The sequence below is a fragment of the Micropterus dolomieu genome, linkage group LG11, assembly GCF_021292245.1.
Source record: "Micropterus dolomieu isolate WLL.071019.BEF.003 ecotype Adirondacks linkage group LG11, ASM2129224v1, whole genome shotgun sequence".
Classification (NCBI taxonomy): Eukaryota; Metazoa; Chordata; class Actinopteri; order Centrarchiformes; family Centrarchidae; genus Micropterus; species Micropterus dolomieu.
Genome location: NC_060160.1, coordinates 328,913 through 353,857, shown reverse-complemented (window position 1 = coordinate 353,857; position 24,945 = coordinate 328,913). Strand labels below are relative to the sequence as shown.

At 48.6% G+C, this 24,945-nt stretch overlaps 3 protein-coding genes and 1 long non-coding RNA gene across 5 annotated transcripts in view; 3 read left to right on the top strand and 1 right to left on the bottom strand.

Moving 5' to 3' along the window:
• LOC123979350 (mitogen-activated protein kinase-binding protein 1-like) overlaps window positions 1-777 on the top strand; it is an 8,356-nt gene extending 7,579 nt beyond the window's left edge. Inside the window, exon 17 of the mRNA XM_046063254.1 lies at window positions 760-777. Coding sequence (XP_045919210.1) covers window positions 760-777 — 18 coding nt within the window. The remainder of the gene's footprint in view (window positions 1-759) is intronic.
• Window positions 778-943: 166 nt separating this feature from the next.
• Window positions 944-7,230, top strand: zgc:109986 (uncharacterized protein LOC553566 homolog). Of its 2 annotated transcripts, none has more exons than XM_046061973.1 (7): window positions 944-1,162; window positions 2,498-2,636; window positions 2,716-2,837; window positions 2,942-3,052; window positions 3,153-3,259; window positions 6,630-6,720; window positions 6,841-7,230. In XM_046061973.1, the coding sequence occupies exons 1-7, from the start codon at window positions 959-961 to the stop codon at window positions 6,952-6,954; spliced, it is 888 nt and encodes a 295-aa protein (XP_045917929.1). In that variant the 5' UTR covers window positions 944-958; the 3' UTR covers window positions 6,955-7,230. The 2 variants fall into 2 exon arrangements, with proteins under 2 accessions (XP_045917929.1, XP_045917928.1); XM_046061972.1 differs by having other exon boundaries at window positions 6,838-7,230.
• LOC123978630 lies at window positions 5,525-8,032 on the bottom strand. Its single transcript, XR_006827020.1, has 3 exons — window positions 7,714-8,032; window positions 7,479-7,554; window positions 5,525-7,356 (listed from the first exon to the last, which is right to left on the bottom strand). It is a non-coding gene; the product is annotated as an uncharacterized LOC123978630 (long non-coding RNA).
• A 940-nt stretch (window positions 8,033-8,972) lies between these two features.
• baz1a (bromodomain adjacent to zinc finger domain, 1A) overlaps window positions 8,973-24,945 on the top strand; it is an 18,417-nt gene continuing 2,444 nt past the window's right edge. The window contains exons 1-27 of the mRNA XM_046061971.1: window positions 8,973-9,526; window positions 10,193-10,471; window positions 11,287-11,448; window positions 13,332-13,439; window positions 13,699-13,786; window positions 14,860-14,982; window positions 15,070-15,309; window positions 15,378-15,473; window positions 15,650-15,788; window positions 16,069-16,200; window positions 16,318-16,638; window positions 16,876-17,041; window positions 18,348-18,455; window positions 18,876-18,946; window positions 19,024-19,106; window positions 19,519-19,757; window positions 19,844-20,064; window positions 20,217-20,347; window positions 20,428-20,573; window positions 20,776-20,915; window positions 21,160-21,231; window positions 21,364-21,446; window positions 21,524-21,688; window positions 23,083-23,321; window positions 23,398-23,511; window positions 23,596-23,774; window positions 24,032-24,225. Of these exons, the coding sequence (XP_045917927.1) occupies window positions 9,414-9,526; window positions 10,193-10,471; window positions 11,287-11,448; window positions 13,332-13,439; window positions 13,699-13,786; window positions 14,860-14,982; window positions 15,070-15,309; window positions 15,378-15,473; window positions 15,650-15,788; window positions 16,069-16,200; window positions 16,318-16,638; window positions 16,876-17,041; window positions 18,348-18,455; window positions 18,876-18,946; window positions 19,024-19,106; window positions 19,519-19,757; window positions 19,844-20,064; window positions 20,217-20,347; window positions 20,428-20,573; window positions 20,776-20,915; window positions 21,160-21,231; window positions 21,364-21,446; window positions 21,524-21,688; window positions 23,083-23,321; window positions 23,398-23,511; window positions 23,596-23,774; window positions 24,032-24,225 (4,152 nt within the window). The 5' untranslated portion in view covers window positions 8,973-9,413. The remainder of the gene's footprint in view (window positions 9,527-10,192; window positions 10,472-11,286; window positions 11,449-13,331; window positions 13,440-13,698; window positions 13,787-14,859; window positions 14,983-15,069; window positions 15,310-15,377; window positions 15,474-15,649; window positions 15,789-16,068; window positions 16,201-16,317; window positions 16,639-16,875; window positions 17,042-18,347; window positions 18,456-18,875; window positions 18,947-19,023; window positions 19,107-19,518; window positions 19,758-19,843; window positions 20,065-20,216; window positions 20,348-20,427; window positions 20,574-20,775; window positions 20,916-21,159; window positions 21,232-21,363; window positions 21,447-21,523; window positions 21,689-23,082; window positions 23,322-23,397; window positions 23,512-23,595; window positions 23,775-24,031; window positions 24,226-24,945) is intronic.

The window sequence follows — 24,945 nt, the reverse complement described above, 5'->3', positions numbered from 1 at the left end:
CTACATTTTACTTTAGTTTAGGATACTTTACTGTAGATTACTTTAGTTTCCTTTAGGATACTTTACTGTAGATTACTCTAGTTTACTTTAGTTTAGGATACTTTACTGTAGGTTACTCTAGTTTACTTTAGTTTAGGATACTTTACTGTAGGTTACTCTAGTTTACTTTAGTTTAGGATACTTTACTGTAGATTACTCTAGTTTACTTTGGTTTAGGATACTTTATTGTAGATTACTCTAGTTTACTTTAGGATACTTTACTGTAGGTTACTCTAGTTTACTTGACTTTATGATACTTTACTGTAGGTTACTTTAGTTTACTTGACTTTAGGATACTTTACTGTAGGTTACTTTAGTTTACTTGACTTTAGGATACTTTACTGTAGGTTACTCTAGTTTACTTTAGTTTAGGATACTTTACTGTAGATTACTCTAGTTTACTTTAGTTTAGGATACTTTACTGTAGGTTATTATAGTTTACTTTAGTTTAGGGTTCTTTACTGTCGGTTACTCTAGTTTACTTTAGGATACTTTACAGTAGGTTACTCTAGTTTACTTGACTTTAGAATACTTTACTGTAGGTTACTCTAGTTTACATGAGTTTAGGATACTTTATTGTAGGTTACTCTAGTTTAGTTTAGGATTCTTTACTGTAGGTTTCTCTAGTTTACTTTAGTTTAGGGTACTTTACTGTAGGTTACTTTAGTTTTGGGTACTTAACTGTAGGTTACCTTACTTGTCTTCACTTTACTCAATTAGATCAATGCTTCATGTTGAACAAACTTTCTTTAAATGTTAAATAAGTTGTGTGATGTTTGTTATTGTAAATCAAATAATTAAAAACATTATTATTTTACTCTCTCAAGTCTCATCTACAGGAAGTGTTTTACTTGATGAAAGCAATTTTCAGTCAGCAGAAAATCAGAATCCGTAGTCACGTTACGGATTGAGTGACGTCATGAAAGTTGTATTGCTTTTAGCTAATTTAATATTGATCACTCTGGGCCTCCGTACATTTCACCTGTTGGTTCTTCCTGCAGACGAGTTCGACGAACTGCTGTCGGACAACAAGACGGTGATTCTGCAGAACATCTCCGACGAGCTGAGAGGGCGCCTTCCGGCCGACGCCATGTTCCCCTCTGAGACTACCGCGTACAGCACGGTACTGCAATACTACTGTAGTACTACTACAATACTACTGTGTACAGCAAGGCACTGTTGATATTAATATTAGTGATAGACTAGTAGATTAATCGGGATGATATATCATTATACACAGGTGCATCTCAGAAAATTTGAATATTGTGAAAAAGTGTTTTTTTCCCTGTAATTTAAGTCAAAAAGTGAAACTTTCATATATTTTAGATTCATTTCTCATAAATTTAAATATTTCAGCTCTTTTGTTGTATTTTCTTTGATAGAGACCTTCAGCTCGTCTGTATTGTTGGTCTGGTGTCACTCATAGATTCTCTGAGGGTTCAGGTCAGGTGAGCTGGCTGACCAGTCAATCTCAGTAACATCACGGTCAGCAGACCAGTTCCTAGTGGTTCTGGTCCTGTGGGCAGGTGCCAAGTCCTGCTGGAACAGGAAACCAGCGTTTCCATAAAGCTCGTCAGCAGATGAAGTCTCTAAAGTCTCCTGGTAGACGCTGCTTTGACTCTGGACTTGATAGAACGCAGTGGACCTGCACTAGCAGAGGACTTGACACCCCAGGTCATCACAGACTGTGGAAACTTCACTCTGGACTTCAAGCATCTTGGATTCTGGTCCTCTCCACTCATCCTCTGGACTCTGGGACCTGGATTTGATCTGAAAAGAGGACTTTGGACCACTGACCACCGGTCCAGTTCTGCTTCTCCTTAGCTTGGGTAAAACGTTCTGACTCTGTCTCTGGTTCAGGACTGTGTCTCTTCAGTTGCTGGACTCGTCTGAGCCTGGTGGATCTTGATGACTCCAGCATCAGTCCAGTCTTTGGGAAGCTCCCCCAAGTTCTTGAATCTGCTTTTCTTGACCGTCCTCTGTAGGCTGCGGTCGTCCCTGAAGCTTGTCACCTTTTCCTGCCAAACTTTAACCTTCCTGCCACCATGATCATTACTCATCTGGCCCTTTCAGCAGGACCTGCTGAGGCTCCTGGTGAACCGGGTTAATGAGTTCTGGACAACAGAACCAGACTCAGACATTAAAGTCTCTCCTCAGGTCAACATTTAATTCTTTATTCTAATATTATGAGATGTGGATTTTTGATTTCCTCGAGCTGTAAACTGTCATCAAGATAAAAACAACAGAAGACCTGAAATATTTAAATTTATGTGGAATGAATCTAAAATATATGAAAGTTTCACTCTTTGACTTAAAATACAATTAAAAATTTACTTTTTCAAGATATTCTAATATTCTGAGATGCACCTGCAGATCATCTCTAAAGAAAATCTGTATCTGTCAATCACAAATATTGATGATACTGATGAAGATGATGACGATGAAGATGATGTTGCAGATGCAGCAGCGCTCTCGGCCGACGGTTCACGTCGACAGTTTCCTGTATGATGAAGATCAGGTGGACTCTCTGTGTGAGGAGGGAACCATGAGTCGCTCCTACTGTCTCACCTGCGGATCCTACAGAACCGCGCCACTTGGTGAGGATCATCATCATCATCTTCATCACGCGCTTCGATCTTCCTGCTTCATCATCTTCTTCTGTTTTTCCTCCTGCAGACTTCATCTCGCACTCGTTCTCGATACCTGAGCTTCGGTTTCTGTTCGAGAACGTTCTTCCAGACCTGAGTGGTCAGATGCTGGTGGACGTGGGCTCCAGACTGGGAGCGGTCCTGTACGGGGTCAGTAGAACCCAGTAGATAACATGCTGACAGTTGAAGGAAAGTGAACTGAAAGTTAAAACACTACAGAGGATGCACGATGTCATTAATGTGCGTGTGTTCAGGCGTACGTGTTCAGCTCGGCCTCTCAGCTGATCGGTTTGGAGCTCAGCGACGAGTTCGTCAAACTGCAGAACGACATCCTGCAGAAGTACAAGCTGACGGACCGAATCAAGGTTCTTCACACAAACACACAAAAGAACCGACATGAGTCCGTGTGACTGTTGACAGCAGAAGTCAGTAGAACCAGTTTCTGATGAGTTCCATTTCCTGCAGGTACTCCACACTGACGTCTGCCTGCAGAACGTTCTGCTGCAGAACACGGACGTTCTCATCATGAACAACGTCTTCGAGTTCTTCATGGAACCCAGTGAACAAGTCAGGTCAGGATCCACACTAACACACACTCTGATAGAGAACCCTGTCCGCCACACTGGGTGCCATCAGCAGCCAATCAGCAGAGAGGTTCTAAAGCCTCCAGGTGTGCTGGTTGAAGGTGTGAAACAGCCTCTGCTGCTGGATGGACGAGCTTCTTTCAGATGTGACTGTAAACACAGAGGTTAGATTCAGATGCTAACATTTCTACGTCAGCACACAGCCTGAAGGGAAAACTGAGAGTAATTAATAAATTATATTTCGGCTGTTTATTAATGAATCTTATTGAGAGGAATGAAAAGCTTTAGCCAAGAGGTGTCCTCACTGTTGTTGCCAGCGGTTTAAACATTAACGGCTGTGTGATGTGTTATTTTGAGGGGACAGCAGATTTACACTGTTATACAAGCTGCACACTCACTACTTTACACTGTTATACAAGCTGCACGCTCACTACTTTACACTGTTATACAAGCTGCACGCTCACGACTTTACACTGTTATACAAGCTGCACGCTCACGACTTTACACTGTTATATAAGCTGCACGCTCACTACTTTACACTGTTATACAGGCTGCACGCTCACGACTTTACACTGTTATATAAGCTGCACGCTCACGACTTTACACTGTTATACAAGCTGCACGCTCACGACTTTACACTGTTATACAAGCTGCACGCTCACTACTTTACACTGTTATACAAGCTGCACGCTCACTACTTTACACTGTTATACAAGCTGCACGCTCACGACTTTACGCTGTTATACAAGCTAGACGCTCACGACTTTACGCTGTTATACAAGCTGTACGCTCACTACTTTACAGTTATACAAGCTGTACGCTCACTACTTTACGCTGTTATACAAGCTGTACGCTCACTACTTTACAGTTATACAAGCTGTACGCTCACTACTTTACGCTGTTATACAAGCTGTACGCTCACTACTTTACAGTTATACAAGCTGTACGCTCACTACTTTACGCTGTTATACAAGCTGTACGCTCACTACTTTACAGTTATACAAGCTAGACGCTCACGACTTTACGCTGTTATACAAGCTAGACGCTCACGACTTTACGCTGTTATACAAGCTAGACGCTCACTACTTTACAGTTATACAAGCTGTACGCTCACTACTTTACAGTTATACAAGCTAGACGCTCACGACTTTACGCTGTTATACAAGCTAGACGCTCACGACTTTACGCTGTTATACAAGCTAGACGCTCACGACTTTACGCTGTTATACAAGCTAGACGCTCACGACTTTACGCTGTTATACAAGCTGTACGCTCACGACTTTACGCTGTTATACAAGCTGTACGCTCACTACTTTACACTGTTATACAAGCTAGACGCTCACGACTTTACGCTGTTATACAAGCTGCACGCTCACTACTTTACAGTTATACAAGCTAGACGCTCACGACTTTACGCTGTTATACAAGCTGCACGCTCACTACTTTACAGTTATACAAGCTAGACGCTCACGAATTTACACTGGAGCAAAGAGTCATTTCTTCAGTGTTTCACATGAAAAGATAGAATCAGATATTTACAATAATGTGAGGGGCGTGTCAGTGCCTAGTACCGCCGGCCGGATCCGCTCTGCACATGCTCAGAAGTGGTTCTGTCAGTCAAAGAAGGTCACTGCAGCTCTGCCTGCTCAAAATGATCCAACTAAATCTTTCAAATCAAGATAACAAAGTCTTTTTTAATCTCTGGAGATGAAACTGTTCACTGTGATGTAACAGGAAAATAATTTAGAAATGAAAAACCTGATTCAGCAGGACGTTTTTCATTTCTAACAAAGGAGGCTAACGCTAGCTGCTAGCGACGGCTGCACAGCTGTAGGGTTAGCCAGTTGACGTGCAGACAGTCGCTGACTCAGGTTTAGGCCCACCCCCCTGTGTTGGTTAGGGTTAGTGGGAGGGGCTTTGGGAAGCTGTCAACGCCTTTTATACTAATATAGCTTGCTTCCTTGCTAGCTACTAGCGCTTCCGGTGTAGGTACCAGATGTGCTTGGGGCCTGCGCCTGCTGGTAATGTCACATAACGTGATTGGCTGTACGTTTGTGTGATGACGTGGCAGATGGTGATTGGCTGTATGTCGTAGTGTTTACGGATACTAGTTTTCGGTGAATTAGTGTTACGACGCTAATGTTAGCTGCCGATCCACTTAAGCTAACGTGTGTGAGTGTGTGTGTGTGTGTGTGTGTGTGTGTGTGTGTGTGTGTGTGTGTGTGTGTGTACACATTATTTCCATATTGCCAAAGTAAATGTGAAATAAAAGAAAAAATATTTAATAAAGACCCTGAGCAGATCTGATATCTACATTTATAACTGGGGCACAATTAAATTAGCTACCGTTAGCTTAACTTGATCGGCAGCTAACATTAGCGTTGTAACATTAATACATAGCTAATGCCAGGCTGTGTTAGGTCCTGTTTAATAAGTAGAGCTGCATTTCATTGTATAAGTTCTCCCAGATTATTTAACGGCTCTGGGGTCTCCGTAGTTGATCCGAGGACCCGTTAAAACTATATCTATAAGCACTCCGACGTACAGCCAATCACAATCTGCCACGTCATCAAATAACGCTTTGTCAGCCTTTCTGTAAGCGTATTTGACACCCTGAGATGAGAACAGACAGCAACACAGGAGTAATTATGAACAGGCACTTTTGTGGAAACGTCCTTCAGACAGATAGGGATCCGGCAGGCAGCACGGATTGGGTACCTACAGGGTGTACTCACTCCTGTGAGATCCTGTATATTAATAACGGAACCAGTCGAAGTCTTAAAGAAATCTAAACAAAATAATTTGGTTCATAAACAATCAGAAAATAAAAACATCTGAATCTGAAAACATGTTCATGTTTGATAAAATTCAAACGGCGTCAGAACTTCAGTCGTCTCTCGCCGTTGACCACCGTACATATTTTATCCCCATGTGGTCCGCTGGAAGGGGCGGGGCTTAGGCTCTCTGTTGAGAGCTGGTCATGACATCACTTCCTGTGTAGCCTCTGTTCCTCAGTCTGAAAACATGAAGTGAGGAAGTTTTATTCTGAAACTCTTCAGCAGCTGCAGATCAGAAACTGAAACCTTTATGACTCGAACAGAACTACAGCTGCCATAGAAACGGACGCCATCTTTGTTTGTTCAGATCCATATAATAAATGTTTGATGATCTGAAGACGTTCTGTCCTGTTCAGGTTCTACAGTCGTTAGAAATGTCAGTGAGGTTGTGGATGAAGTTTCTAACTCGTGGAAAATATCCTGGTTTCACTTCAGCTCTTTAAACACACACAGGAAGTGATGCGTGCGTGCGTGTGTGTGTGTGTGTGTGTGTGTGTGTGTGTGTGTGTGTGTGTGTTCAGAGCGTGGAGGTTCATCATGGAGAACTTCAGGAAGAAAGGATCTCTGCTGGTCACCGTTCCCAGTCTAATGGAGAGTCTGAGCCCTCTGCAGGTAAAACACACACACACACACACACACACACACACACACACACACACACACACACACACACACACACACACACACACACACACACACACACGTGCATCACTTCCTGTTTGTGTCCAGCAGGAGGCGCTGCAGCCCGGCTGGGTGGAGGAACTTCCTGTGGACTACGATGTTTACCTGGGCAGAGACACGGACCCTGACGCTCTCCGGCAGATCCACCTGTACAGGGTGGTCTGATCTGAACCGGTCTGGACTGAACTGCATCGCTGTTCCTGGACTGTTCTGGACCGGGGTTCTACAGGTCCCGGCTCCGGACCGGGGTTCAGGACTCTTTAATCCTTGAATAGTGTTGGAGGACTGAGCAAGAGACCAGAGCGAGCTGTGACCCCGTTAAAAGTGAACTCAGTAATGGTGACATCACCACGAGTGTGAACTCCCTGTGATGTCACTCTGCTCACGTTGTTGTCATGGAAACCTCAGGTGTGTCTGTAATAAAGAGTCGAAGAGAAACGGCCCGATGGTTCTGCTGAACGTTTGTTCTGTTAAACGTCTCCTTCATCTTCCCACTGCTTCAGTGATGTCGCCGTGACGTCACTGTGACGACGCAGTGATGTTGCCGTGACGTCGCCGTGATGTCCCCTTTCAAACACAGATTGATGTAATAACTAACTTACAAATAAAGAGTTGCAAACATTTTTCTAAAGAAACTCCTAAAATCCACTCAGGCCATAAACGCTGCTCAGACTGAAGCGGAACCTCACCTGCACAGGTAGCTGCAGGTAGCCGCCGGTTGCCGCCGGTGACCAGCCTCTGTGACCTGACCAGCGCTGCGACAGGCTGCGTGAAAATAAAGAATATAAAACGCATTCAGAGTGCTGAGCTGTTCACTGTCACATCTTAAAGCAGCTGCGAGCTTTCTGCAGATGGTGATGTCATTTCCCAGAGAGCTGATTGGTCAGTACGTGTTTTTATAGAGTTGATCTCTGATCTCAGAACCTGCTCCAGGTGAGCCGCTCAGCATCGGGGACCATGGTGATGTACCCGGTAAGAAGGAACCACCGTCAAGTGACCTCGCTGAGCTCGGATCCTGCTCCGTGGTCGGAGGCCTCGGGACGCCAAACATCTGATTTATTTAACAGGAGCACCGTGCCGCAGGTCCACACCTGGATATGATCATGTGATCACGTTCACCAGCAACAAGTGTTCCAGGTGAACGGGTTCTTTCCAAGGCCGGGAGGTCAAAAGCAGAAACAGCAGATGTTCTTAATGTCGTGATTTGCACATTAATTATTATTATTCTGAAACAACAAGCAGTTTAAAAAGCTCTTTTTATTTTAATGAGCAGCAGATTACCTGCGGCCGTCTGCGCAGACTCACTGCTGTGACGCATCACCTCGTGCTCTCGTCACCGCTTCCTGCCGTTCACTTCTGTGACATCACGGCTCTGTTTCATCACCGGCCGTTTCCCGAGGCAACCATTGGCTGGCAGCGGAGGAGCGGCAGGACGGCCGACCAACCGGCGCAGAGGAGTACAGCGAAGCCCCGCCCACTTACTAACTCCGTGCGGTGCGTTCAGGTGACACAGCTCGGGAACACGCGGTAACGCTGCTCACTACACCTGGTGGTGATCTGTGACAGACACGTTTATAAAGGTGAAAAGAAAGAAATAATTTACACAAATTAAAAATTAAAAAGAGTAAACTGAATAAATACAATCGGGTCACATGTTTTTTATTAGAAATTATATTATTTATTTTTTCAAAACTGAGACAAATAACAATTAAGCAAAAAATCCATTTATTTTATTTATTTATTTAACTGGGCACATTAATGAATATTTTACTGTAAATATGCCAGATTTAGTCAGACGGCTAATTTCCATCGGTAGTCGTACATTACAGAGGTCAGTATAAGAAAAGTACAACAAACTATAAAAGAATAACAATATATTAACATATAGATATATTAATTAGATAAAACTTTTGTACTTAATACTATTTTAATAATTGATTTATAGTTAAATTGTTTCTTAAGCAAAAACGTGAAATATTCACGGGTTAGGCTAAACTGAATATTTTTGGATTTTAAACATCCATATTTGACCAGTAACTTTACGGAGGCCATATTAGGCTGATTGATCGATAATGAAATCACTGTCAGATGCAGCCTTTTGTTATTAATAACTTTATAAACACAGAAATAAAAAAGAAAGAGCAGTAAGTGTTGAACTGAATCTGAAGTTTCCCAGCCCGCCGCGGGTCCATGAAGTGGTTGAAAACTTGGTCAACAAGCCGCCAGTCCGCGCGCAGCTCTCAGCTCTCAGCTCGCGGACTTCTTCTTCACTTTGTCCCGCCGATTGTCGGTCCATCGTTACACAACTCGGTAAAGTCCGTGAGGAGCAGGTTCTCCCGGCGGTTCGGAGGCTGAGGGCGGGATTAAAGAAGTTCTGGTTCCGTAGTAACGGAGGTAAGCCGCGGCTCGGACGGCGCGCGGCTCCATGCGGGCGGATTATCTCCGAGTCTAACAAAAGAGCCGGTCTGCGCGCGCTCCGCTCGGTCCCCCCTCCCGGTGCTCCCCGTCCAGGACTCCGGTTTGAATCTGACGGTCGACTTTGGTTTGTTTAGTCCGAGTTCGGGTCCCAGATTCGGTCTTCGTGACTCGGTTTCCCTCCTTTTCCTGAAAGCGGACCCGGAGCGATGCCGCTGCTCCACAGGAAAGCCTTCATCCGGCAGAGACCACCTGCGGACCTGCGGCCGGACGAGGAGGTCTTCCTCTGCAAGATCACACACGAAGTCTTCAGGTCCTACGAGTAAGTACTTTTCGAGCTCACCTGGCGCACCTGCGGGCCGCTACGGGACCGGCACTGAGTCCTGAGTGACAGTTGGTCCGCTGGCAAACTTCCAGACAACAAAAACAAAAGCAACTTTATTCAGAATGAAAAGTTGAACTTGTTCCCTGGTGAGCAGGTGCAGGGCTCCGGGGATCCGGTCCACACAGGCAGGCCGCGTTAGAAGCGGACTGGACCGGTCCGGGAGCAGGTGTACTGCTGGGCTAAAGTTAGCGAGCTAGCTGAGCTAAAGTGAGTTAGCTCGGCTAGGTTAGCCGTTAGCTGAGAGATCAGGCCTGTTGTCACTCAACACTGTGTCAATAAAGTTTGGAGAGTTGAACTCACCTGCGGAGGGTAAAGGGACGTTACAGCCGTCACAGGACAGGTGAGCTTGCTCAGGTGTTGTCACAGAGTCTAGCCTGAAACAGACAGACTCCAGGTATTGATGACGATCAGCTGATCAGTGAACTTTCTGTGATGGTTTACTTCCTGGTTGAAGTTTGGCAGCTCGAGTTCAGACATGTGACTCTAAGGTGAGGTGTCCAGGTGTGTCCAGGTGTGTCCAGGTGTGCCAGTGAATGAAGTATTGATCAGGACTTGATGTTTGTTATTGACATTCTCCTGGCTGATGTCACTTCCTGTCCTCAGTGAGTTCTTCGAGCGCACCATCCTGTGTAACAGTCTGGTGTGGAGCTGCGCTCTGACGGGCCGAGCGGGCCTCACCTACCTGGAGGCGGTGGAGAGCGAGCGGCGGGCGAAGCAGAGTCTGCAGAGCTTCGCTCCGTCTCTGCTGGTTCCTCTGCTCCACCTGGCCGCTCAGAGCCGCCGCTGCCGGCTGACGGAGCTCTGCGAGGACGTCTACGCCTTCGTCAAAGACCGCTTCTTCCCCGGAGAGACCGTCGACGTCACGGGACGCAACGGAGCCAGGTACGGGGGGCGGGGCCGTACGGTTACTCCACCACAGCAGGACAGGTGGGGTTACTTTATTTAGAGCAGCTGACTGGCCTCGGCCGGTCAGCACTCGTGATTGGTCGCAGCAGGTACGCATCATCGACCACTTTTGGTCAGTGCGTGGAGACGGGGGAGGCGAGAGGGGGAACGTTTAGAGTGACACCAAATGTTCAGCAGGAGACGTGTTTGAAAATCTGAAGATCACTGTGACGCTGACGGACTGATGGAACCGAAGGTTCTCCTGACGTTCCGCTGACTACAGTCGGCAGCAGAGGCTCATGGGTATTGTAGTATTCAGAACAGTTGATTAGTCAGAACATAAATCTGTCTGTCAGAGTTTCTGTGGAGGAGAGCAAACAGATCAGGTGACACAACAACCTGCCGTCACTCCAGAGTCTCCACATATGGACGCTTGGTCAAGACCCGTTGGCGTCGGTTTGAACGCCAAAGGTAGGTGAAGGATATTTAACAGTAAAGTCAGAGTCAGGAGGAGGTTGGGGGGACGGGAGGGCCAGAAACTGGACTTTAGACCAGGAGCCTTCAGTAACAGCAGTCCAACACATTGTGACGCTTCACAACATCAGCACACACTTTTATTGTGAAAGTCTAACAGGACGTTGCATATTTATTCTTTCTAACTGACCGCGGAGCCCGATCCGTTAAAAAGGAACGGCAAGAGGTTCTGACCAAGCGTCTGTGTGAGGAGTCGTGATGAGAACGTGTTGGATACAAACAGCATCGTGAGGAAACAAGCTGCTGATTGGTCGTGTGTGTGTGTGTGTGTGTTGCAGACATGTGTGTGAGATCCTGCAGGTTCACTCTCCTCACTCCAGCGCTAACGGAGCGCCGGCCGCTAACGGCCACGCCAAAGCAGCGGACGGTGACACCATCGTCATCAGTGACAGCGACGACGAGAGCAAAGCCTTCCAGAGTCCCACGGCGCAGGTCAACGGGTCAGTAGGTCAAAGGTCATTCTAATGTTGATCGGTCAGCAGGTCGTGCTGACTGATCAGGAGTAAAGAACAGGGTTCTACGCATCCTGGAAAACCTGGGAAAACAGTTGATCCCTATTCCATTCATTGACAGAAATAGTAAAATGTCCTGGAAAAGTATTTTAACATGATGTCGTAGCAGCGCTGTGAACGCAGCCCGAGTCAGGTCACATGGTAGGCTGGACGCCATTAATTCAAGTGACTGACGCTCTGAATAATATTAATAAATAATGAGTTGAATAATTCAGTCCCTCCAGGATCTTTCTGATTGTTGCAGCAGCTTTTCTAAAAAGTTGGGATGTTCTTGGATGTTTTTTGCGCTGAAATTGTGGGAATAAGTGAAACTTAAACTTTAGAATTATACACTCAGCAAAAAAAGAAACGTCCCGTCACTTACAGCTGATGTGTTGGGCAGGCTCCGTACTTGGTGTGGCCCCGTGGCCCCGTGCAGGTGTTGTTACAGAGTGCTTTCTGACGAGGGTATCAAGGGGAGCTCGGTATCGAGTAGAATCGTCGCCAGTCGAACCGGCGCTTCAATGATATGAAACATATGACACTTTGGATGGTTTAGCTTGCAGCCAAACACGGAAAGAAAGAGAAGAGCAGCTTTCTCTCCTGGTTTTCCTGCACACGCTCAGTCCATGCTGATTTTACCAGCCGTCACCTTCGGCTGCGTCTCAGGCGGGTTCCTCGCCACGAGCTCGGCTTCCCTTGGTTTCATCATCGCGTGTCTCTGACCGATGCAGATTCTCTTTCCTCTGTGAGGCTTTACTTTAGTGGTTAAACAGACTCGTCCTCGTTTTCTACTTGTGACTGTCGTCGTTGGAGGTTTGACTCGCCGCTAAAGTTGTCTGTGAAGGTTCTCGGTCATCCAGGTCGTGGTTATCCAACGAAGGCTGAGGTCAAGGGCAGCTGGACGAAGATACTAGAAAGTATCTACTAGTATCTTCAACCACGTCCAGTCGCCCTTGACTTTAACCTTCGTTGGACTCGCCACTAAAGGAAAAAGCTCTCTGAGATCTTTCAACTCAGTTTATTGATCGAAAGTTAACAAAATAATTTTCCGTAGTTTCAACACGTTTTAAAAAATGACCTTAAATTCGTTTCCTACAACTTATTCGGTGACTAAACTGTTTTACTCCTCTGTCCCCGTATAAAACTACCCGTGAGGACGAACTCATCAGGAGCGTCTGATCAGTTTCCAAAACTTTTATTTAACAGTTATTTAACAACAAGAAAAAATAAAATGGATCACCTTGCTTGTCCATAACAACAATAAAAATAACAGGCTGCCAATAATTACTGTGGCTTCACCAGGTGGCGTTTTAGTATCGAATGAAGTATCTGCTGGTATCGGTGTCACTTTCAGGGTACTGGTTTTGGTTCTGGTATGTAACGATACCCAACCCTATTCCTGAGGCCTCTCACTGTACAGACAGTGCAGTCTATTGCAACCTCGGCGGTCCTAACGCGTCCTCGCAGCACGCCTCGGGCAGAATCCAGTTTCTTTGTTTGCTGAGTTTATTGAATCCTCCTCTGAAGGTGAATCTGAGTCGCCGCTGCTGGTGGTCGTCTGCTCAGTTACTGGTGTTCAGGCAGCAGGAGGTAAAATATCACTCGCTTTCAGAATACTTAAAAATAATAAAGTAAAGAAGGACAAACGCAGCTGATTTCAGACTGCAGGACTTTAACATCAGACTTCAGCAGAGAGGAACATGTTGGTGTCATCAGTGAAAAGGTCCTGGAAAGGTCCTGGAAAGGTCCTGGAAGGTGATCTGCAGTGAAGCGTCCTGAGTCTGAAGGTGTTGCAGGAGGGTGACGACTGTTTTAATGTGTGTCTGCAGGAAGAAGAAGAAGAAGAAGCCTCTGAGTCCGTCAGTGTTTAAATACACAGTGAGGATGATGAAGGACGAACACAGCGAGGCGTTCACTGTCAGAGCCAATCAGATCAGGTGAGCCGCCGTGACATCACCACACTGCTGAGATTTAGTTGGATCAGAGCCGATTGAGCAGGTTTGATCGTCCGTATGTTGTTGACGGGTAGTGAAGGTGAAGAGCGCCCTCTGCTGGACGTCAGGGTGAACTGCTTCAATCAGACCAACAGATAAAAAGCTGCTCATCACGTCCTTTTAAACAGGAAGTCAGAAAGTCATTTCCTGTCAGCATGCGGAGCCAGAGGTCAGTGTGGACGTTCACGTTGTGTTTGTTCAGTCGCAGGAAGGCCAGCGTGTCCAGAGAGAGACTGAAGCTGCTCTTCAAGCAGCACTGTGAGCCTCACAACGGGACCATCGCACTCAAGGTGAGTCCACAGAGGGGGAAGGTAGCTCTGCCGCCAGCTGACTCACCTGTGGAAGGTAACGGCGCTGGGGATGCAGCGATTACCGGATTTCACTGTTAACCGCGCTTTAAAACGTCACTGTTAATTAATCGTACAGGGAGTGTTTCTGTTGCAGAGTTTAGGAGCGGTGCAGCAGCTTAACGTGTCGTGCTGATCAGAGGCTACTGCACACCGGCTAAACTCTGGCAGAGGGACCAGACTTTCCTCATACCGTGCCCCGCTGGCTCACACTGCGCCTTACGATCCGAGCCGCAGCACGTTTACGTCGTCGCTCCAGTGTTTCCCGTACCGCCACAGATCCAACGCTGACCGCCACGTGTTGATATTTGATATATTTGGGGGGGGGAAAGCTCTCTGTCTCTCGCGGCACAGTGCCGTTTTACGTCTGAGTTCCGTGCTCGGGCACGGTTAGCGATCACCGCGTACCGGTCACAGCACGGAGCGCCACAGTGGTCAAACGAACCGGACTTTGGGGGTTAAACGTGCTTGGACACGGTACGGATCGCCCAGTGTGAGTTCGCCCTTAGTTTACTCAGCAGCAAGTCTGCGTCCCGGTCCACGCGGATAACACCAAACACGAGGCGAGGGACTTCAGAGCTCCTTTAGTAAAAGAATAACGAAGCTGCCGTTACTGTGATCAACTTTACGTCTCGGTCTGGGCAGAAGAACCAATATTAGCGGGACGTCGTCAGTCCTTACGATCAGTAACGAACTTCTCCATGTTTGAGGTCAGATTCAGGCGAGCATTTTTAGAAGTGATGGATTGGATGAGGGCGGCGGAGTCTGTGTGCCCCGCCCCTGCAGAGTTACGCTTCACATCCCGAACGTCTCCTCAGCTGAAAGGTGACAGAAGACAGAAGTCAGCCTCCTCAAATCATGAATAGTAACATAAAATAAAAAATCAGGCATGTGTTCACATCAGATGTGACCCAGCATGCATCTGTCTTTCCTGTGGTTTCTCTGCATCACGTGTTCCTCTAATCTCTGTGGTTCTGCGTGTTGATCGGTGAGTTCTCCTGTTCCTCCTCTCTCAGCCCTCCACAGTGATGAAGTACCGGCTGTCTGAACAAACCTTCTCGCAGTTCTTCCCTGACGAGCCGCCACTGTTCCCCTTCAGCCCCTCCTCTAAAGGCGCGGGGCGGGGCTCCCCTGGCCAGGTGAGAGTGACGCTGCGTGACATCACAGGATCAGCGCTTATAGATCACTGATTGATCTGATCGGTAAAGGGTGTGATGTGCTTCCAGGCGGGCTCGTCGCTGCTGAAGGCGGCGGAGAAGCTGAAGCTGCTGCAGCAGAGGGAGGAGATGGCAGCTGCAGCTCAGGACAAAGCCCGGCTGAAGAAGGAGAAGGAGGAGGTGCAGGAGGCCAAGAGGAGGGAGAGGGAGGACCGAGAGAGGCTGAAGGAGGAGCAGAGGAGGAGGTTTGAGGAGGAGAAGCAGAGGAGGAAGGAGGAGAAGGAGCAGAGGAAGCTGGAGAAGGAGAGGGTGAGTCTCATGCTGCTAAAACAAAGTGAAATAATGAGAATCAGTCGGTGACTTTAATCTGATCACAGGAGCGAGAGAAGCTGAAGGAGGAGAAGAAGAAATACGCTGAGCGACTGAAACTGTGGAACAAACCCAGAGAGGACATGGAGTGTGAAGACCTGAAGGTCAGTGAACGCACCGCCGAGCTTAAAGAGGTTCCTCTGTCACTGGTCCTGGACTAGATTCTGGTCCTGTTCTGTGCACATGATGTTTGCACAGAACCAGCCTGTAGATCTAGATGATGATGATATCTCCAAGTGTTCTCCTCTGAACCAGAATCTGTTTGTGTTGGTTCCACCAGGACCTGCCCAGTGCGGTTCCAGTGAGGACTCGACTTCCACCCGAGCTCTTTGGAGAAGCTCTGATGGTTCTGGAGTTCCTGCGGGCCTTCGGCGAGGTCTTTGACCTGAAGGACGAGTTCCCCGACGGAGTCTCTCTGGGTAAGGACACTTTCTCTAAACTCTACTGGACAGAACTAGACCAGCACCCTGTGGTTCCTTAGGGTACTAACAAGGTTCTGTTCCCACTCAGGTGTCGTGGTACCGGTCCTGTGCCAGTATTATGAATAGGATGTATTGACTGATCTAGGATAAGTTCTAAATTCTAACAGGTTAAAAAGAGGTTCTAGTTTAGAACCTCAATGAATATATTCAGAGGTTCTGTTGGTTCTGACAGGTGTTGTGTTGGTCTCTCCCCCCCCCCCCCCCCCCCCCCCCACAGAGGTTCTAGAGGAGGCTCTGGTGGGTTCTGACCCTGAAGGTCCCCTGTGTGAGCTGCTGTTCTTCTTCCTGTCGGCCATCTTTCAGGCTCTGGATGAGGAGCAGGAGGAGGTGGCTAAAGACCAGGCTGAAGGTGAGACACACGGAGAGCTGTGATTGGTCGGCTGCACTTTAACACCATCACACCTGGACAGACCTGCTAGGGTGTGTGTGTAATGTGTGTGTTTTGTGTGTGTGTGTTGATGTGCAGACCTGTCGGAGGCTCTGGACGACGACTCTGACGCCACCCAGTCGGCGCTGAACGCCGTCGCGTCATTGGCTGCGGCCTGGCCTCAGCTGCATCAGGGCTGCAGTCTGAAACAGCTGGACCTGGACAGCTGCACGCTGTCAGAGATCCTGCGGCTGCACATCCTAGCGTCCGGCGCCGACTGTTACCATGGCAACGCCAAGTTCCGTTACCAGAAGCAGGGCGGGTTCTTGATGATGGACGACCCCTGTGTCGAGCTGCGATTGGCCGAGCCGGCGCTGCTGAAGAAGCTGACGAGCACGGCGGTGTACGACCTGACGCCAGGTCTGTAGCCCACCAATCTCAGTACAGATTGACTATTGATGGGGTATTGAACGGGTATTGATGGGGTATTGAACGGGTATTGGTGGGGTATTGAACGGGTATTGGTGGGGTATTGAACGGGTATTGGTGGGGTATTGAACGGGTATTGGTGGGGTATTGAACGGGTATTGAACGGGTATTGAACGGGTATTGAACGGGTATTGAACGGGTATTGATGGGGTATTGGTGTGTGTGCAGGGGAGAAGCTGAGGATCCTGCAGGCTCTGGTGGGGAAGCTGCTGACGTTAGCGTCCAGCAGAGACCTGATCGAAGACTGTGTGGAGGAGCAAAGAGCCGCTAGGCAGGAACTGAGAGAGATCAGATCGGAACAACACCGCCGCGAGAGGGAGGAGGCCGCACACAGGTACGCTACGCAACACGCTACGCAACACGCTACGCAACACGCTACGCAACACGCTACGCAACACGCTACGCAACGCACACTCACACAGGTAGGCACACGGGTATAGGGCTGCACATAACAATTATTTTTCAAGTCGATTAATTTAACGACTAATTTTGTGTATTCTAAAGAAAAAAAAAAAGTTACCCGATTAACAAACCAATTTATCCAAAATATCAAAAACTTGTCTAATCAATATTATATTCAATTCATTAGAATGACATTGGCAGCAAAGTGAATCCAGTTTCCTCGTCACTGATGTGTTGTGATGAAAATAACAGACAGTAATCAGGCTGCTTTACTTTAAATGTTCCTGGAGTTATTTTCAGTACTGAGTGATGCACTCTGATAATCAGATGTTTGTGTAGCAAAGAAACACCAGAAACAGATGGTCTGTAAACTTGATTCAGCTGTTTTCTCGCTCAGACGTGGCCGTTAAATAAACAGAAAACATGAAACGGCCGAACGTTAGATGACACGCAGTGTTGCGTTGCCATGACAGCAGCGGGGCAGAAATTACTGTTAACATGAAGGCGATGAAGAAACACTTAGAAAACCTGTCTCGTGTGGAGACGCAGCTCTACATGAGTACGCAACATGTGGGTTGGGAGAATACTCTGTAATGTGTTCCGTTTAGTGCGTGAAAAGACAGACGGTGGAAACGGCAGCAGAACAAACGAGTGGAGTTTTACAGGAGCAGCTTCAGGTTAACTCACCTGCTTCACTGAGGCAGCTTTCTTCAATCAAGGTTCCCTCAGCACTAAAAACCAAAATACGACCACATTCAGACTTCAGACAGGCTGAAAGATTTCCAGAGCGCTGCACTGCCCATCCCCATCTTGTCATAGACTGTTGCGAACTTTGGTTGATGCTGGAAGATATTTACTGAGAGTTGGTGATCAAACACTGTTTTCATGATAAACATTATATTAACTCATTCAGCTGACGCTTTTATCCAAAGCGACTTACAGGGGGGCTGTCAGAGGTCGCACGCCTCTGGAGCAACGAGGGGTGAAGTGTCTTGCTCAGAAACACAATGGTGGATTGAACCCGGGTCTCTCACACCAAAGGCAGCTGTCTTATCCACTGCCCATCACCAATTTATAAAATTTGATTTGATATCCATATCATCCCTAGTACACATGACGCCCCGCACACGCACAACACGGGGGGCGGGGCGCGCGCCCCGCACACGCACAACACGGGGGGCGGGGCGCGCGCAATCAGAAATCAGAAACTGACGTGTCCTCTTCTTCCTTCTCTTCAGGGTTCGTCTTCGTAAAGAGGAGAAGCTGAGGGAGCAGGAGCAGAGGCTGAAGGAGAAGGAGGAGAGACTGAAGGAGCAGGAGGTGAAGGGAGGACTCCAGACTAACAGGTAGAGGAGAGACGGTTTTATCTTTAACAAATGCTGTAATTCTGATGATAAAGGTCTGAATAAACAAGTAGAAGAAGAATGTTTGTTTGAAGGAAGTGTCCACGCAGGGACAAACACTGAAGTGAAATGTTTGATGGAAGTCGCAGTTTAAGTTGAAGCCCTTTAAGCAATTAAAGTGTCTGGAGATGAACTTCTGATGGTTTGAAGCGTCGGTTGGATCTAAAGGGATGAAGAGGTGGAAATACGTCCTCTGACGCTCTGTAGGAGCTGAAGTGTCGCTTGGTACGCGGCAGCGGAAGACTTCAGTTAATCAGTACTGAGAATTCACTTTATTGGACCCGTTTCCAAGAAGTTCAGCGTAATCACATATTGATTTGATGTGTGTTGATCTCAGTATTAACGTGTTGCTTGTGTCTGCAGCGAGACTGCAGCACGAAACACTGAGGAAGACGAGGAGCAGAAGTCTTCCTCCAGCAGCAGGAAGAAGAAAGGTAAAGAAACAAAAGTGTTTCCACATGAGACCAGTTTCTGCTTCCTGCTGAGTCACGATGTTTCCTCTCTCCTCCAGCTGAACCGACCTCCGACCCCAAAGCCCCGTCCTGCCCCCCCACCAGCCTGACTGCAGAGCAGCTGGAGAACGAGCAGGAGAAGGTCTGAAACATGGACTGAATTTTATGTGTCTATCCTTAGTGTGTATATGGAGGTTATAGGTCGTTTTAATAGAGACGGAGATCAGTTCTGATCCGCAGCTGAAACGCTGGTGAGGACCGAGGTGATTCTGTTTTAAAAATGTAGCAGTGTAGATGGAGCCTCAGGAATCAAACTGTTCCCATGTTGATTTCACCCTCCGATACTCTGAGCACCGGTCAGTCCGGCGGTACCAGTCAGTACTTTCACCGTGAGAAGGTTCACGTGAGTCTGCTGGATCATCACTTTACCTTCTCACTGCATTAATTAGTCGGAGCAGGTCAACAAACGGTTAGTTCTTATGTACGCAAAAACAAAGAACAGGACGTAACGCGGTACAGAGGAGTGTGGTCTGAGCGTCATGTCCGTCCCGCAGGTTCGAGAGCTACAGGAGCGGATCCAGAAGGCGGCGGCCTGCACCTGCCTGCTGCCTCTGGGCAGAGACCGTCTGTACCGCCGTTACTGGCTCCTCCCCTCAGCCTCCACGCTGTTTGTAGAGGACGACTTCTTCGGCATGACGGAGGATATGCTGCATCCACGGCCAAAACCCGCACAGGACGCCACAACCAAGATGGAGGACGACGAGGTCGTCAAGGAGGAGCCCGCCGAGGGAAGGTAGGTCACTGTTTTATTCTTGTCCCGTCAGACACGGGGAGGTCCGGTGTTCAGAGAGGTTTTCTAATGATGATAAAACCTTCCAGTGCTGCCTCAAGCCCCGCCCCCATCTACACCTGCGGGCCGCCAGTCAAACGGCCCAACCAGTGGTCCTTCTACACCTCAGTGGAGGAAGTGGATCAGCTGATCGAGGCTCTGAACCCACGTGGTCACAGAGAGAGCAGCCTGAAGGAGGCGCTGCTGCAGGAGAGGGAGAGACTGCAACACCTGCTGCAGAACTGTGACCGCAACAAATACAGCCGCTCAGGTAAATAACCACAGGTGACGCACAGCAGGTGACGCACAGCAGGTGACGCACAGCAGGTGACGCACAGCAGGTGACGCACAGCAGGTGACGCACAGCAGGTGACGCACAGCAGGTGACGCACAGCAGGTAAATACTCTCTTCTCCTTGTCCAGATGATCCGGAGTCATCACGATCTGTCCCAGAATGCACTGCTGCAGCTGAGACTCTGATGGAGGTGAGACTGAGAGACCTGCTGCTGGACATCGAGGACAGAATCCACCAGGGAACTCTGGGAACTCTGAAGGTACAAACACACCTGCTGGTGAACAGAGTCAGGCACAGCAGCAGGTAACCTCCCGCTCACCTGTCTCTCTCTGTGTTCAGGTGATGGACAGACAGGTGTGGCGCTCTGCGCTGGAAGCAGGAAGCTACGAGCTGCTGTGTTCAGACGGCAAAGAGAGCGGAGGGATGAACGGACGAGTGGAATCCATGGAGGTGGACTCACCTGCCCCCCTCAGAGCCAGGGACAGGTACGCAGACTCGGGTGGAAACATGTCCCTGACCTGAAGCAGCAAGTCTCTCTCTGGGCGCCGCTCTGTGGTGGCGAGCGTTTGGTTGACTCAGATTTGATGTGTTAGCTGATGAGCACGTTATACTCACCTGACCTTGGTGTCCAACATGTGGCCCGGGGCCCGGGCTGTGACAGCGTGCTGCTGTGTGTGTGTGTTACAGGCTGCAGGAGCTGAAGGGCGACGGCGTGGCCTCGGGCAGCGGGACTCCTCAGGTGGTCAGCAGCTCAGTACGGATCCTGGCTCAGGCCCTCGTTCACATCGAGCAAGGCATCGAGAGGCGCTTCCTCAAAGCTCCGCTGGGTGAGTCTCCCTCCAGGCCTGGAAAGGTTTGGAACATGGCGTGGCGCCCGATGGGTGCATCTCTACAGAAAATAACACGCGAACGGCCCAAAATACAGCTGAGACGCTGACTGACCTTTTAGCATAGTGGACCCTGATATAGTTATCATGGGCATCATTAGTCATTTAACCATGACAGGTATGAAAGGTACAGGTGTGTGTGGGCGGAGTCACTGTTTCACTGTGTCTGGCTCCTCCCCCACAGGTGAGGAAGACTCCAAGAAAGACCAGAAGACCAAGAAGACCAAGAAGAAAGACGAGGACCAGGCCAGTGATGGTACGGCTTCCTGATACTAGAGACCGTAAATCCTCCGCCTGCAGGAGGGACCTGATCAGGACCTGATCAGTTCTCGGTCACAACGGATCCAGATCAGCAGGAAACTCACTTTAAACTCTGTCTGTCTCTCAGATGGCAGTGACAGCGGCCGGGTCAGTAAGACGGTGTTGGAGCGATGGAGGGAGTCTCTGCAGTCCTGCTCAAGTCTGTCTCAGGTCAGGAAAAAGAAGTTTGACCGTTTATAACACCTGGGTGGCAACTGTGGGATTAACATGCTGATGCTTGTGTCCAGGTGTTTGTCCACCTGTCCAGTCTGGAGCGAAGCGTTCTTTGGTCCCGCTCAGTCCTCAACGCTCGCTGTCGCATCTGCAGACGCAAAGGAGACGCCGACAACATGCTGCTGTGTGACGGGTGTGACCGAGGACACCACACCCACTGTCTGAGGCCCCGCCTCAAGGTACGTACAGACCACACCCACTGTCTGAGGCCCCGCCTCAAGGTACGTACAGACCACACCCACTGTCTGAGGCCCCGCCTCAAGGTACGTACAGACCACACCCTCCAGGTGGAAACAATAAAACTTTACAGTAGCCATGTTTCCATCCAATTGTCATGCGAATCGTTCTTTTGAAATGTTGCAAAAAAAGAGTGACATCTGTGCGTTTCCATCAGCTGGTTTGGAGCGAATAAACCAGGCTCTGGCGAGCGTCGTTACGTCAGCAGTTGACGTTACACACGGCTGTAATAAACAAGACGTCTGGGTTCCAAACCAGAAACAAAACCAGCTGCATGAACCTGAGGGCCGCTGATCTGAGAGAAACGGAGAGGTCGTCAGGAATGTGTTTCAAGCGGGCAAGTTGCTGCCAGCCATGTCCCCGTGCATTATGGGAATATCTGGTGTTATGCAGAGTTTTGCATGCACCTCCAGATAACGCTTTTAAACGCTCTAATATCCTTTTTATGGGGTTCATCAGTGGTGATAAATGACTCGAAGTATATCGTTAATATTTTATTACACTCAGCAGAAGCAGCATTCAGCAGCAACATGCGGCGATAACCTGTTTGATCAGCGTGCAGAGCAAAGGATCTGAGAAAGACCTTTAAGAGGTGAACGCATCATTTAGCAGAACAGCTGATGAAGGCTTCCTGCCCAGATCTGCATCCACCTCTTTTCTCAGCACATATGAGCGTTACCGGCAGAGACGCCGACAGCAGAAACAGCTGATCAGACGTGAGTTACGAGTTCGCTACATCAGAACTTATTCGGATCGTGAAGTGTTTCCATGTCCCGTTTAGCGCCTTAACTCTTTTTCGAATTTTGAATCAACCGTTTGTAACGCGACACTTCAAAATGCGCATAAAAAAACTGCTAATAACTGTTTGCTGGAAGGTTGTTCCTGTGAAGTAGCGCTGTGCGATAGGACTAAAATCTCACCTCCTGATATAGAACCTTTTTTTGTAAATTCTGTAAGCGATTCTGGAGAAATCAGACACCATGAAAAATACCATGATGTAGCCTGAACGACGACGCATCATGTAAACTGCTGTTACTTGCTGCTGCAAAGGCAACGAGAGGACGAGGCGGCAGCTCGACCCGTTTGTGGACTCGAGGTTGACATTTGGCCGTCACCATCTTTGTTTGTGGAACCAGAAGTGACCATATTTGGACGAGAGGGTGGAGCTGGCTCCCTTGCTTAGCAAGGTGCTCGTGTATTCATGTGATATTAGCCAGGATGATAATTTTGGCTAAATGAACAGTCGACTCCTCAGACTGTGTTTTAGTGCAACTGAATGCTGATCAAGGCACTTTGGAACCTTGTGGATCTTTAACCAGCTCGTTCTGTTTCTCAGTCGGTTCCAGAGGGCGACTGGTTCTGTCCAGACTGTCGACCCAAACAGAGATCCAGCCGCCTGCCGTCCCGTCAGCGCTCTTCTATTGATGAGGAGGAGGAGGAGGAGGAGGAAGAACAGGAGGACGAGGATGAACAGGAAGAGGAAGAGGAGGAGGAGGAGGAAGAGGAGGAGGAGTCAGAGGAAGAAGAGGAGTCGGAGGAGGAGGAGGAGGAGGAGGAGGAGGAAGTAGCAGTGAAGTAAGTGTTTTTTAACCTGGTCCCCCTGCCTGAGATCAGTCTCAAAGAGCAGCTTCTAATCCGTCAATCTCTGCAGCACCAAGAAGATCCCGCCCCCTAAAGGAAAGAGCCAGCAGGCCACGCCCAAAGGTCAGCAGGCCACGCCCAAGAACAGCGCCGGCTCTGCAGGGAAAACGTCCACAGTCTCCAAGTCAGTATCTGTCCTGATTCCAGTTTACTGTAGATCTGATCCCAGTTTACTTCATGTCCATTTTCTGATTCTATCCCATCACAGGTCCTCAGGGAAAAAGGCCACGCCCCCCCCAGTGAAGGCCAACATGGTGTCTGGAGGTAAAGCTCCGGCCCGCTCAGGGAGTCGAGTCAGCGCCCGTCTGAGCCACGAAATCATGCCACAAAACGGCAACACAAAGACCTCACCTGGTCAGAGTGAACCCCACAAGAGACCGCCAACAGGTAAACAACCAGTCGACAGGCAGTAAACAACCAGTCGACAGGCAGTAAACAACCAGTCGACAGGCAGTAAACAACCAGTCGACAGGCAGGTCGGGCTCGTCCAGTAGGAATCCAGGATTTGAATTCAGTCTCACACTTGGGTGCGATTTAACGGCCCGGAGGGTTTTGGCGCCGTTTCTTTGTTGCGGCTTCGTTCCTGAGGTGAAGGCCTCCTGGTGTGGGCTTTGCTTTAACCTGTCCCCCTTTCTCCTCGTCAGATGGGCCGTCCCCACCTAAACCCTCCAGACCCGTCCTCCCTCCTTCATCATCGTCCTCCTCGTCTTCATCCAGCCGGCGCTCCTCCGGCAGGAACCACGGCGTCCATGAGCTGTCGGCCTGCGAGCAGCTGACTGTGGAGCTCGTCAGACATGAAGACAGCTGGCCCTTCATGAAGCTGGTGTCCAGGACTCAGGTACACACAGACACACACACCTGGACGCGCAGGCACAGTGCTAACAGGCGGTTTGTGGTTGAACATATGCAGACCGATGAGGACTCGTCTGTGTGTCGGCCGTAGGAACTGTTCACTTCAACACATGCGTCTTCAGTTTTATTCCTCTAAGGAGAGACATGTTTATCATGAACTTCTTTCACACGTCGTCTTGTTAGACTAGAGCAATGACAACATCTAAAATCCACAGTCAGTAGTTTATTTTCCTGCAGTTTGTCTCTGCGCGTCTGTAGATTTCTCCTACAGTTAGCGCTCTATGGTTCTAATGCTACATGTGGTTCTGTTGGAAACTACACAGCACAACGCTGTCTGATCCAAATATGGTCCAAATTTTCACTTAGGGGTGTCCTCACTTTTGTTGCCAGCGGTTTAGACATTAATGGCTGTGTGATATGTTATTTTGAGGGGACAGCAAATTTACACTGTTCTACAAGCTGCGCGCTCACTACTTTACGCTGTTCTACAAGCTGCGCGCTCACTACTTTACGCTGTTCTACAAGCTGCGCGCTCACTACTTTACGCTGTTCTACAAGCTGCGCGCTCACTACTTTACGCTGTTCTACAAGCTGCGCGCTCACTACTTTACGCTGTTCTACAAGCTGCGCGCTCACTACTTTACGCTGTTCTACAAGCTGCGCGCTCACTACTTTACGCTGTTCTACAAGCTGCGCGCTCACTACT